The sequence below is a fragment of the Elgaria multicarinata genome, chromosome 16, assembly GCF_023053635.1.
Source record: "Elgaria multicarinata webbii isolate HBS135686 ecotype San Diego chromosome 16, rElgMul1.1.pri, whole genome shotgun sequence".
NCBI classification, from domain to species: Eukaryota; Metazoa; Chordata; class Lepidosauria; order Squamata; family Anguidae; genus Elgaria; species Elgaria multicarinata.
In genome coordinates, this window is record NC_086186.1 from 3,652,969 (window position 1) to 3,665,770 (window position 12,802).

Below are 12,802 nucleotides of genomic sequence, written 5' to 3' on the forward strand. Positions count from 1 at the left end.
AAAAGGGCAAAAAGGAAGAACCTGGGAACTACAGACCAGTCAGTCTGACATCCATCCCTGGGAAAATTCTGGAGCAGATTATAAAGAAGTCAATCTGTAAACACCTTGAAATGAATGCAGTGATTACTAGAAGCCAACATGGATTTGTCAGGAACAAATCCTGTCAGACTAATTTGATCTCATTTTTTGATAGGATAACCTCCCTTGTGGACTGTGGGAATGCTGTGGACGTCATATATCTTGACTTCAGCAAAGCTTTTGACAAAGTACCACATGACATTCTGATTAACAAACTAGCTAAAAGTGGGCTAGATGGAACAACTATTAGGTGGATCCACAGTTGGCTACAGAATCGGACTCAAAGAGTACTTATCAATGGAACCTTCTCAAACTGGGGAGAGGCAACGAGTGGGGTGCCGCAGGGCTCAGTCCTGGGCCCAGTGCTCTTCAACATTTTTATTAATGATTTGGACGAGGAGGTGCAGGGAACGCTGATCAAATTTGCAGATGACACCAAATTGGGTGGGATAGCTAATACCCTGGAAGACAGAAACAAACTTCAAAGTGATCTTGATAGGCTGGAGTGCTGGGCTGAAAACAACAGAATGAAATTTAATAGGGATAAATGCCAAGTTCTACATTTAGGGAATAGAAACCAAATGCACAGTTACAAGATGGGGGACACTTGGCTCAGCAATACTACAAACGAGAAAGATCTTGGAATTGTTGTAGATCGCAAGCTGAATATGAGCCAACAGTGCGATATGGCTGCAAGAAAGGCAAATGCTATTTTGGGCTGCATTAATAGAAGTATAGCTTCCAAATCACGTGAGGTCCTGGTTCCTCTCTATTCGGCCCTGGTTAGGCCTCATCTAGAGTATTGCGTCCAGTTCTGGGCTCCACAATTCAAGAAGGACGCAGACAAGCTGGAGCGTGTTCAGAAGAGGGCAACCAGGATGATCAGAGGTCTGGAAACAAAGCCCTATGAAGAGAGACTGAAAGAACTGGGCATGTTTAGCCTGGAGAAGAGAAGATTGAGGGGAGACATGATAGCAGTCTTCAAATACTTAAAAGGTTGTCATACAGAGGATGGCCAGGATCTCTTCTCGATCCTCCCAGAGTGCAGGACACGGAATAACGGGCTCAAGTTAAAGGAAGCCAGATTCCGGCTGGACATCAGGAAAAACTTCCTGACTGCTAGAGCAGTGCGACAATGGAATCAGCTACCTAGGGAGGTTGTGGGCTCTCCCACACTAGAGGCATTCAAGAGGCAGCTGGACAACCATCTGTCAGGGATGCTTTAGGGTGGATTCCTGCATTGAGCAGGGGGTTGGACTCGATGGCCTTGTAGGCCCCTTCCAACTCTGCTATTCTATGATTCTATGACTGTTCTCAAAAATCTTAAGAATGTTTTTTATGTAACGGCTGGAATGTTGGTTATCTGCTCATAAATGAGATCCTTCTTTCTTCTCCACGCCTCAGGTTTTGAATGACACTTGGGTCTCCTTTCCATCGTGGTCTGAAGATTCTACATTTGTGAGCTCCAAGAAAACTCAGTATGAAGAGCATATCTACCGGTGTGAAGATGAACGATTTGAGGTAGCTACAACAGGATTTAATTTCTTGGGAAGCTTTGGGGTGCTGGAAGTTGGTTAACCTGATGGCTACAGTGGCAACTGAAATGCTGCAACTGTGGATAGCTTTGGTGTAATGCAATGGTTAAGACCATGAGCTGGAGAAGGAAACGTCCTTGTTCAAATGTTGCCTCTGTCATAAAGTCTCTGGCCATGTCCTTCTCTTGGCCTGAATTACTTTTCTATAATATGGGGACGTTAACACTGCTCTGCCTTCCAAGGTTGTTGTCAGCATGAACTGTGATCTTATATTGGAAGGATTTTGAACACCGAGTGGTGTGTAAATACAAAGTATTGAGAGTAATATCAAAATGCCAGAGCCTAGGTCTTCCCAACTTGTTTTCTCACAGTTCTCAAAAACTGCTTGCTCCCATGTTGATCTCCTTAAAATGAATTTCCTCAGTTCATAAATTTGATGTGATGCTTTGCTTCATTCATTTATTCATTCATTCATAGCTGGACCTCTCTGGGCTGTTTACAAAAATTTAAAAACCGCCTAGGAATTGATTTTTCTATTACAGTAACATCCTTCACCCACTGAAAAATTACATTTTTAAATGGAATAGTCCTCCAATCTAAATAAAACACTTCTTAAAAGTTTTTTTGAAATGTATTGTTCAAACTTTTTAGTCTCCGTTACCAGTGACGGACATTGAGAAGCCTTTTATGCTAAATGTAAGAACCCCAGTTCACTCGCCCTTGTATATAGAAACTTTTTTAAAACAACCCATCATTTTGGTTCTAGCGATAAGCCACAGCTACTGAATTCTTTCCATTTCAGCTGGATGTTGTCTTGGAGACCAATCTAGCAACCATCAGAGTTCTAGAAACGATACAGAAGAAACTCTCCCGCTTATCAGCTGAGGAGCAAGCCAAATTCCGGCTGGACAATACCTTAGGCGGCTCCTCAGAAGTGATCCACCGCAAGGCTTTGCAGAGGATATATGCCGACAAGGCAGCTGACATTATCGACGGGCTTAGAAAGAACCCAGCTGTTGCAGTTCCAATTGTGTTGAAAAGGTAACTGACACATTCAGGTGGGGCTCCCTCCCTCCTCGGTTCCCAGGTGCTACTTATTCGTTTTGCCTTTTTTAGTTGGGGCAGATATATCCTGCCTGCACTTTAGCAAGGTTCTCAGAGCACCTAACAACCAAATACACCATTAAAATGCAAAGAATGCAGAATCTCTAAAATTGCAAGATAAAAAAAAAATCTAAATAAAAATCTGAGCAGCCCCAAATCCCAAAGGCAGTGCGGGGGGGGGGGGGGGGAGTAAGCTGAGCAATAAAATAAATTAAAAGGCCAAGATAACAAGATAACAACAACAACAGTCACAAGGAGGGCTTTTCTGTGCAGGGTGTTCAAAAGCTGGGATGCCACCGCTGACAGTTTTCTCTCTCCTGTAACATTTCACTTAGCAGGGGCCCATGTATTTTTGGGGTTGTCCTCCCTACAATAGAGGTGGGTTGCCCCATTTTTTCCTAACAACAACTGCTTGTTGTGTAGGTTAAGCTCTGTGTGTGTGTGTGTGTGTGTGTCCCAACATCAAGTGGTGAGCTTCATGGATAAGGGGTTTTGAATTTCAGTCTCCCCAGCCAAAGTCCATCCAGTAACCACACTGGCTATGAGTTCAGTCTCTGATATGAAGGTTCAGCAAAGCTGCTGCTACAAGGGAGCTGATGGTAATCTAGGATTCCTGTCAAACGTTGTTAATTTAATGCTCTTATGTAGCTGTGAATTGCAACAGCTAGGGTGAATATGGCAAGGCACCAGGAACACAGTTGTGCTGTAACTATGACCTTCCACGCACGCCCTCCAAGCTATATGTGGTAAAATCACAACCGTCTCTTATTCCCTGAATTTTTGAGATTTGTCTTCCCCTGTGAAGCGTGTAGTACTATTGTTTTGTTCTTCCTACCATAGTTTTCTCTTTCACCCTGTTGCTTTTCTTACTGCTAAGGTTAAAAATGAAAGAAGAGGAGTGGAGAGAAGCCCAAAGAGGATTCAACAAAGTGTGGCGGGAACAGAATGAGAAATACTACTTGAAGTCCCTCGACCACCAAGGGATCAACTTCAAACAGAATGACACCAAGGTCTTAAGATCCAAGAGCCTTCTCAGTGAGATTGAAACGATTTACGATGAGGTAGGTTTGGGGACTTCTTCCTCCGCGCTTGACTTCAACTTTATTTCGTTTTGACTGGTTGCTGGTCAGAAGGGTGTTGTAAATTGTTACAGGGCTGTAAAGTTTGATAAACCATGAATCAGTAAGGGGGGATATTCTGATTGATGGGGCTGTGTGCTTGTTCTTTTAAGGCTATTGTGGTTCCGATGTGTTGCTGTAATAGGGAATTAAAACAAGATTAAAGGTGGCTTTTCCTTGTAACAATATTTAATCGAAAGGCAGATGACCAACTCATTTTTTTCCCGGTTGACTGGCAGTCCTAATCTATTAAGAAGTTTGCATCCCTCAGTATCATCCTTTGTTGGTGTAATCTGAGGTGAGAGCAAGGGATTCAGTTGAGATAGTGACGGACGAAACTGGTCCCTTGTTTTGTCTAGGACAGGTATGGGTAACTTGTGGGGCTCCCGATGTTTTGGCCTACAACTCCAATCATCCCTCTCCATGTACTATTTTGGCTGGAGCTGATGGGAGTTGTAGTCCTAAAAATGTGGAGGGCCACAAGTTGTTCGCTCCTGGTCTAGGAGGAGTGAAATGCAGTTTTGAAAATGGTGAAAATATGACTCAAACGCAGATTACCTGAACCACCGCCTTCTTCCCAAACCTGTGTTCTGTGTGTCTCTGCCAAACGAGGCAAAGGCACATGGCTAGTAACTAGGGCAAGAGCCTCCTCAGTCACAGCACAGAGAGGCTTGCCTGAAGCCATCATTATGGTTTCTTTGCCACCAGGGGAAGATACTTCTATTCATCTGTGCCTTTTCAACAAACAAAACCTGGGCCGTTTTTTATTTTTTACATGGAGCTGCTAGTTGGTTATTTTCTTCCGCTAGAAAAGATAATGTTTCAATGTCAAATTTCTGGGCGGTGGGATTTTTTATGATTTAAAAATTAATTTATTTTACTTTTGGTTTTATAATGCTTCCAGGAACCATGTGTTGAATGGGTGGCCATATAAATCTAGTAGTAATAAATAAATTGTAAACACGCACACATTTGAGAGTAGCTTTGTAAAAATAAACCCCATCAGTTACATAAGTACTTGCGCAGAACTTTGTGTATGACGTAACTTTTCTATGGTAGAGAATCTCCACCTCACCTCCAGAGGCAGTCCTTTTTCAGCGATGAGGAAAGGGCGGGTTTCACACTCTTTGCTGGTTGGTTTTCAGAGGCAAGAACAGACTTCTGAAGATAATGCTGGTCCTCACCTATCGCTGGCCTACGAGGACAAGCAGATCCTCGACGACGCGTCCTCCCTCATCATCCACCACGTGAAGCGGCAGACGGGCATCCAGAAAGAGGACAAGTACAAGATCAAGCAGATCATGTACCACTTCATCCCAGACCTCCTCTTTGCTCAGCGTGGGGAGCTCTCTGACGTGGAGGAGGAGGAGGAGGAGGAAGAGATGGACGTGGACGAAGGCTCCGGGGCTGTGAAAAAACACAACGGCGTGGGGGGCAGCCCTCCCAAAGCCAAGCTGCTCTTCAGCAATACGGCAGCCCAGAAGCTGCGCAACATGGACGAGGTCTACAACCTGTTTTACGTCAACAACAACTGGTACATCTTCCTGCGTCTTCACCAGATCCTGTGCTTGCGGTTGCTGCGAATATATACCCAGGCTGAGCGGCAGATAGAAGAGGAGACTCGGGAAAGGGAATGGGAGCGGGACGCGCTGGGTGTAAAGCGAGACAAGAGTGACAGCCCTGCCATCCAGTTGCGGCTGAAGGAGCCCAGTAAGTGCATTGCTGGCTGACTGGCTGGGTCGGGGAGTGGCCTGCGGAGGGAGAAGAAGGCAGAGACAGGTGCCTTCCGTTAGGGTCTAGAAACTGCATGGAGTGGGGCGACGCGACTACCTGTTGTCATAGAATCATAGAATAGCAGAGTTGGAAGGGGCCTACAAGGCCATCCCCCTGCTCAGTGCAGGAATCCACCCTAAAGCATCCCTGACAGATGGTTGTCCAGCTGCCTCTTGAAGGCCCCTAGTGTGGGAGAGCCCACAACCTCCCTAGGTAACTATTTCCATTGTCGTACTGCTCTGGCAGTCAGGAAGTTTTTCCTGTGACGCTCCTTCCATTCAGCAAGTGCCGCCTTTGCTTCCTTCGCTATAGCCATGAACCCCTTTACTGATGGTGGCTTATCACTTAGGTAGCTTTAAAAGGGCATGTTGGGCAAATTCATAGAAGCTATTTGCCTCAATAGCTAAACGGAACTTCCAAGTTCAGTAGCAGTATAGCTCTATGTTTTAGATGCTGAGGGACAAGGGAGAGGAGAGAGTTGAAATGGGTTTGTTCTTTGTGCTCTGCTAATAAGCTTTCCAGAAACCCCTGTCAGGCTGCTGCTGGAAACAGAATGCTAGATTAGATAGACCTTTTTGTACATATAGATATATAACTCATAGCCTACCACGAATGCCAATTCCAATGATTTTTATCATCTTGTTGCACAATCCTATATATGTTTGACTCAGAAGTAAGTCATATTAAGTACAGTGAACGTTGCACCCTGGTAAGTGGGTATAGGACTGTGGCTTTGGACACTTCCATTGCAGCCATCAAATATTTCCCTTTGTCCCTGTCTGTACAGGTCTCTTGATTTTAAAAACTTTAAAGACTTGTAGCTTTTGATCACTCATTTTAGCAGTTCAACATGATTCTTCCCCAGTAGCATTTAAGAGCCAGGCCAGAGAAAGAAAGAGGCCTCTAGAATGTGTCCGCTGCCTACTTAGTATTGGTGTTGCACTTCATGGTGTGCTTCCTTCCTTCCTTTCTCACTTTAGTGGACATCGATGTGGAAGATTATTATCCTGCTTTCCTAGACATGGTGCGGAACTTGCTGGATGGGAACATGGACTCTTCCCAATATGAAGATTCTCTTCGTGAGATGTTTACCATTCACGCCTACATTGCCTTTACCATGGACAAGCTGATTCAGAGTATTGTTAGACAGGTGATCCTACCACTGCGTTTGGAGGCGAGGGGGGGCAGAGAGGAGCAGGGTGTTGGAGAAACCCATGTACATTCCCTTCCCCCAAAGAAAAAAAAGAAGAAAAACCCAAAATAGTTGGGATTCTTCCTCTGATTAGAATTCTTCACGCAGTGCATAGTTAAACTATTGAATACACTACCACAACTGGCCACCAGTTTTTGATGGCTTTAAAAGGTAGTTGGATAAATTCCTGGAGGAGAAGGCTATCAATGGCTACCAGCCCTGATAGCTATGCGTCACCTCCAATGTCAGCGTAGTAAGCCCATATACACCAGTTGCTGGGGAACATGAGTGAGAGGGTGCCGTTGCACCCGTGTCCTGCTTGTGGGTCCCTGGTCAACAGCTGGTTGGCCACTGAACAGAGTGCTGGACTAGATGGACCCTTGGTCTGATCCAGCCTCAGGGCTCTTCTTATGTTCTTAGAATTCCAGGATGGCTTTGTTGCAAGTTTGCTGTCATGCACCTTCTTGGAGAGGAAAGACAGAGATCAGCCATTATTAACCTGTTGTCTTCAGCAATTGCAACTTATTTTTTAAGAGCCTTTCCTCATTTGCTGTTGATCTTGCCTGACTAGTCAAAAGTAGTTGCTGTTGAAGGAAACCATAAACAGCCTCATTGAAGATAGACACAACTGCTGACGGGGATAAGTTGATAGGTAGCAGGAGCTCTTCCTAGTTCTCCTCTTTGCTGTCAAGCCCGTCAGTTCCCAGCTCCTCTCCACAACCACCCTGTGCCCTGCTGGACCATTCAGGACATTGTGGGATGGAACCTTCCATCATTGCTGGGGAACGATATGAACCTAGCCAAAGGCTGTAAGTAGCCTCATGCGATGACGTTCAGGATGGAGCTTGCAAGGGAGAACAAGGCACTGTTAGAGCTGTGTTATGGAAACCCAGTGGCTACCTGTTCAGCTTCAGTGGGGAAAGAGAAATGAAGCGCGCTGGGTTTGGCTGAAGGCTTTTGAACTTGGTCATTTGGGTTTCAAAAGGCATCTTAATGTCCCCTCCCCCTTCTCCCCCCCAAAAAAATCACCAGCTTCAGCACATAGTGAGCGATGAAATCTGCGTGCAAGTGACAGAACTCTACCTGTCTGAAAACAACAATGGAGCTACTGGAGGCCTGCTATCCTCGCAGCCATCTCGGTCCCTCATGGAGACAGCATACCAGCGCAAAGCTGAGCAGCTCATGCAAGATGAAAACTGCTTTAAGGTAAAGAAAGACAAAAGTAGTGACCTGGAGCCTTCACGAATCTAGGAAGGAAGATCCAGATGAGCTTTGAAGGGGAGAGAAATCTAGGGGCACCTTTAATAAGGGAGGGGGTTTATTTATCTATCTATTTATTTATTTATTACATTTCTATACCGCCCAATAGCTGGAGCTCTCTGGGCGGTTCACAAAATCACAAGATCTTGTTGACCTTTTTAGTTACTTAACAAATGTCCGAAGACTCTGGCACATTTCCGAGGTACGTTAATTTTTATTGAGCAGTTTGCTAAGTATTTTACATGCCTTATATGATAACACCAAGTGACCATAATCTGCCAGTTCCAATGCAATGTAAATGACTCGATGGTACTGTGGGCCTTTTATCCATACAGCAAACGGCTGCATACAGATCCCTCTTAGAGCTACTAGAAACGAAACAACATAGAGGCCAACTGGCACGCTTCAACAAACCAAGGCCCGCATAAAATGAGCATTGATCTCGATTTTATTATTTTGCAGCCTGGTGTCTGTGAATAGGGGTGAGGGTGGGAATAGTATCCACGTTGCCTTTCCTTTCTGGCCTGATCTCTTCTGTCATTACTTGCAGCAAGCCGACGTGTACAAATCAATGCCCTCGTATTGGAAAAGAATATATTTTTACTAGTGGAAATCTGCCTAGATGCTTTTTCAAATGATTTATATCACACGTGATTCAGGCTGGCAGCCATGTCACGTGCTCATATCTCAATTATCTATTGCTCTCCCTGTTTTGAGCAAGCAGAGAAAGAAGGGAGGCGCATCATTTGTGTTCTAACACTGACCTCCTTTTCATGGAACCTTCTCCATGAGTGTCTACTCTGAGCCATTTCTTCTTTGTTTCTCAGGTGCAAGCAGATAGCAAGGGTCTGCAAATTGTGGCTGGAAATAGTAGCCAATGATAACTTCTGCTAGCCAGTGGGAATATACTATAAGCGCCTCTGAGCACATACAGAATGCCTTCCTCTTTTCGCTGAGCAAGTGCGGCCTCCTGCCCCCACTTGCCTCATGAAAATGAAGAGCTTGCGAGACAGAAAGCATGGTTTCCCACAGGCCTAAGTCCTCACACGTCTCTTTAGAAATGAAACCCTCTTGCCACCCTGCATGTGTTCTTTAACTAGAGGACAAACTCTTATTCCCCAGCCCAAATCAAATCCTTGTGGGGTTTTTTAATATCTGTCCAACACATACAACTCCCCCTTGCTTTTCACACACACCTACACAGGAGTTCATTTGCATTCCAAATCCATTTTCATTGCCAGGGCAAAAGGCTGGTAAATGCAGTCTTTCTTTCCATAGAAGTCTAGTCCAGGTTTCCCTCACTTCCATGGAGCAAATCTCTCTTCTTTGACTTTTTAAAATCTGTGCTTGTAGGCAGGTTAAGAGGGTCTGCAGCAAGTAAATTTCCCATTTTTCCTTTTCTGGAACAGACTTTGGAAAGAGGGGCCGGTGGGAGAGGCAGCTCTTCATTTGCAGGCGGGGATGCGCATTGCTGTAGCAGACCAGGGTGGGAAATGGGCAGAGGTTGGAGAAGGGGGAGAGACCCCTACGGTGGAGAGTAGCAGGGAAGGACATCTGCGGAACACCATTTTTAAGCCCCTGTTCAATTCGAGGACTGTAGAGAGCGGGTCAGGATTAGCTAAACAGCAGAAGCAGATCTGATAGTAACCGACCGAAAAGGGGGAGATGCTGGCAGGTCTGCTTCCCTCACCCCCACCCTTTTTTGGAGGGGGCAGCTTCTGGGTGTGGAGGCTGCTCGCCAAAAGTAAATTCATGGTAACTATGTAAAACCTTGATTTTTCAAGCCAGTTTTCTGCTGATCTGAGCCTCCTTTGCTCGCTCGGAAGCTGGACTTTCTGTTGCTGTGCCAAGTTCAGACTAGATAGTATGTGGCAGGCTTTGAGTACCTAGAAGAAATACTGCTTGAAGGTTTTTGCATTGCTTCCTGAACCTCTGTGTTCTGTTGTGCAGCTGATGTTCGTTCAGAGCAGAGGCCATGTTCAGCTGACCATCGAGCTGCTTGACACGGAAGAGGAGAACTCTGACGATCCCGTTGAGGCAGAGGTAAGAGAAGGTGGAGCTCTTGGCTAGCAGTTTTAAACATTCCTCATGGCAGTTTTCAAGTGAGCCTGTGCGCGTTTTTAATGCAGTAGGCCGTGGTCGTTCACCTAGGGAAGATACACTTTGTCGTGCATGCTACTGTATTAAATCTCCCCCCCCCCCCCCACTTAAAATTATGAATACCTCAACATGAACAGGCGCAACACTTGAATCCAAGTCACAGTCATGTGTTAGATTTAGTATTTTCAGTTTGGAAGGGAGAGCTAGACAACTTTTTTTTAAATAATGAGGCAGAACTCTCTGGCCACTTTCCAGGTTTCGTACTGTGAAATGTTTTATGTGCAATACAAAAATCAAAGAGACTGAACCACAAGCAGCTGCCAAGAAGGAGTTTGAGCTTCCCAACGCTTCCTGATGAAGTCTTCATCGGGAATTACATTTGCTGTTCTTTACTTGTTTGTTTGTTTTAAACAACCTAAATGCTTGGTTAGCATTTTTGTCTAAACACAACGTGATCCTTCAGCATCAACACTACTCATAGAAGTTACTGTTATGTACTGCCAGAGATCAGTGCCAAAGCCGACGGGGTCCGATGCGGCTGGTGAAGTTATTTCACTTTGTAGCTCCTTACTCTTGTCAACAGTACAGAGTAAGAAGCAATATATGGAGGTTTGGGTTGTTGTTTTTTAAATGTCCTAAATATGAAACTGCTGCTTGTAATCTGCCCAATAAGGAAGAAGTTTGTGAAATTTTGGGAAATGGGGCTGAACTTTAAAAGTTCGATTCTGAAAATCAAACTCAATAGACTATATTGATTTTCAATAGAAAATCAATAGACTATTGGTTGTTTTATTTTGGTTTTAGTTTTTGTGAACCGCCCAGAGAGCTTCGGCTATTGGGCGGTATAAAAATGTAATAAATAAAATCGCAGATGCTTTTGCAGTGTTTAAAATACCATCAAGTCACGGCTTTCTAAAAGTGTCAAGCTACCACTTACAAATGTTGGAAAGGTTGCGCCATTATAAATGCTTTGATTTTAAACAGATTTTGATTTTAAACAGATTTATTTTTTAATTTTGTTTTTAATGACAAGGGCAGAGAAAATATCTTAGATTCCTACATGTTTGGAGATGATGACGATTAACAACAACAACAACAACAACAACATAATGTGCCTGGGTGACTGGGTATTGTGGATTTTTCTATCTGTGCTTTAAAGTCCAAGTTACATGCCTCTCTGCTGCTCTTTTTAAAAATAAATAAATGGACTGGTATCTCCCTACTCCGCTTTTAAAAATACAGCACCTAGTGTGACCATTGGATTAGGGAGCCCCTTGGAAGGGAAGCTTGCAGTGGCTGTATAAGGAATGTTTCTTTTAATTTTATTTATTTATTTATTACATATTTATACTACCCAACAGCCAAGGCTCTCTGGTCAGTTTACAATTAAAACAGTTGTATGCAAAAATCAAGATTAAAGCTTTAAAAATGTCATATACAATTTAAAGGCAGCTCATTAAGCCCCTCTCTTTATTCTGTGTCCCATTCCAGCGTTGGACTGACTACGTGGATCGGTACGTCATCTCTGATTCTACCTCTCCCGAATTGCGGGAACAGTTGGCCCAAAAGCCCGTGTTTCTGCCAAGGTGAGTGGACTGAGATCATGAATCACCTTTTGCTGCCATTTTGAAACATGCCTTTGCCTCTGGCGCTCATGGGCCCTTCGCTTGGGGCCACTGTAGGAACTGCCAGTTCAAGAGCCCGTTGTGGCAGGGTTGTGCTGCTCCGAATGTCCTGCAAGTTCCTAGCAGGCTCCTGCTCTTGTGTGTCTTGAGGTGCCCAAAAAGGCTACAGAAAGGGGAAAGAGAGCCACTTGGGAGGGCCGCTCATATGGGTTTGGGCAAACTAGCTTTGGCTTCACATGAACGCACTAAATGCAAAGTGCTTTTCATATCAATAACCGTGATTCCACAGGTTATAATATAATAATAATATATTTATTTGTTACCCACCTCTCTCTGGATTGAGGCGGGGTACAACACAAATGCAAACACCATAATTAAAAACGAATACATCATTAAAAGCAGCACATTATTAAAAGGCATCTTAAAATTCAACTGGGTAGGCCTGCCGGAAGAGATCAGTCTTATGGCTTTCTTAAAATACAGAAGACAGTTAAGTTGACGAATCTCTCCCGGCAGGTCATTCCATAATCTGGGAGTGGCAGAGGAAAAGGTCCTCTGGGTAATGGTTGTCAGCCTTGTTTTTGTTGAGTGGAGTAAATTCTTCCCAGAGGACCTGAGTGTGCGGGGCGGATTGTACGGGAGAAGGCGATCCCACAGGTAGCCTGGCCCAAACCATGTAGGACTTTAAAGGTGACAACCAACACTTTATACTTTGCCTGGAAACTAATTGGCAGCCAGTGAAGAGGTTTTAAAAATGGTGTAATGTGGTCACTCCTAGGTATACTGGTGACCAGCCTGGCTGCTATATTTTGTTAACTTTTTTTTATTATTATTATTTATTTTCTACACTATACAAACATACAACATTACAACAATAATAATAATAATAATAAAAAGAAAAACATCAAACAACTGCTACATACATATTGAATAAATGTTGAGTACATATATGTTGAATAAGTATTACCTATACATTATCCTACTACAACATCATCATTCTTAACATAAACGTGCACC

General features: G+C 44.1%; 1 protein-coding gene across 2 annotated transcripts in view; it reads left to right on the forward strand.

Moving 5' to 3' along the window:
• The window catches only part of SIN3A (SIN3 transcription regulator family member A), a 55,266-nt gene that overhangs the window by 31,460 nt on the left and 11,004 nt on the right, over positions 1–12,802 (forward strand). For both annotated transcript variants that reach the window (XM_063142742.1, XM_063142743.1), the window contains exons 12-19: positions 1,483–1,599; positions 2,416–2,654; positions 3,595–3,778; positions 4,981–5,545; positions 6,589–6,758; positions 7,833–8,006; positions 10,011–10,103; positions 11,652–11,746. In XM_063142742.1, coding sequence (XP_062998812.1) covers positions 1,483–1,599; positions 2,416–2,654; positions 3,595–3,778; positions 4,981–5,545; positions 6,589–6,758; positions 7,833–8,006; positions 10,011–10,103; positions 11,652–11,746 — 1,637 coding nt within the window. The remainder of the gene's footprint in view (positions 1–1,482; positions 1,600–2,415; positions 2,655–3,594; positions 3,779–4,980; positions 5,546–6,588; positions 6,759–7,832; positions 8,007–10,010; positions 10,104–11,651; positions 11,747–12,802) is intronic.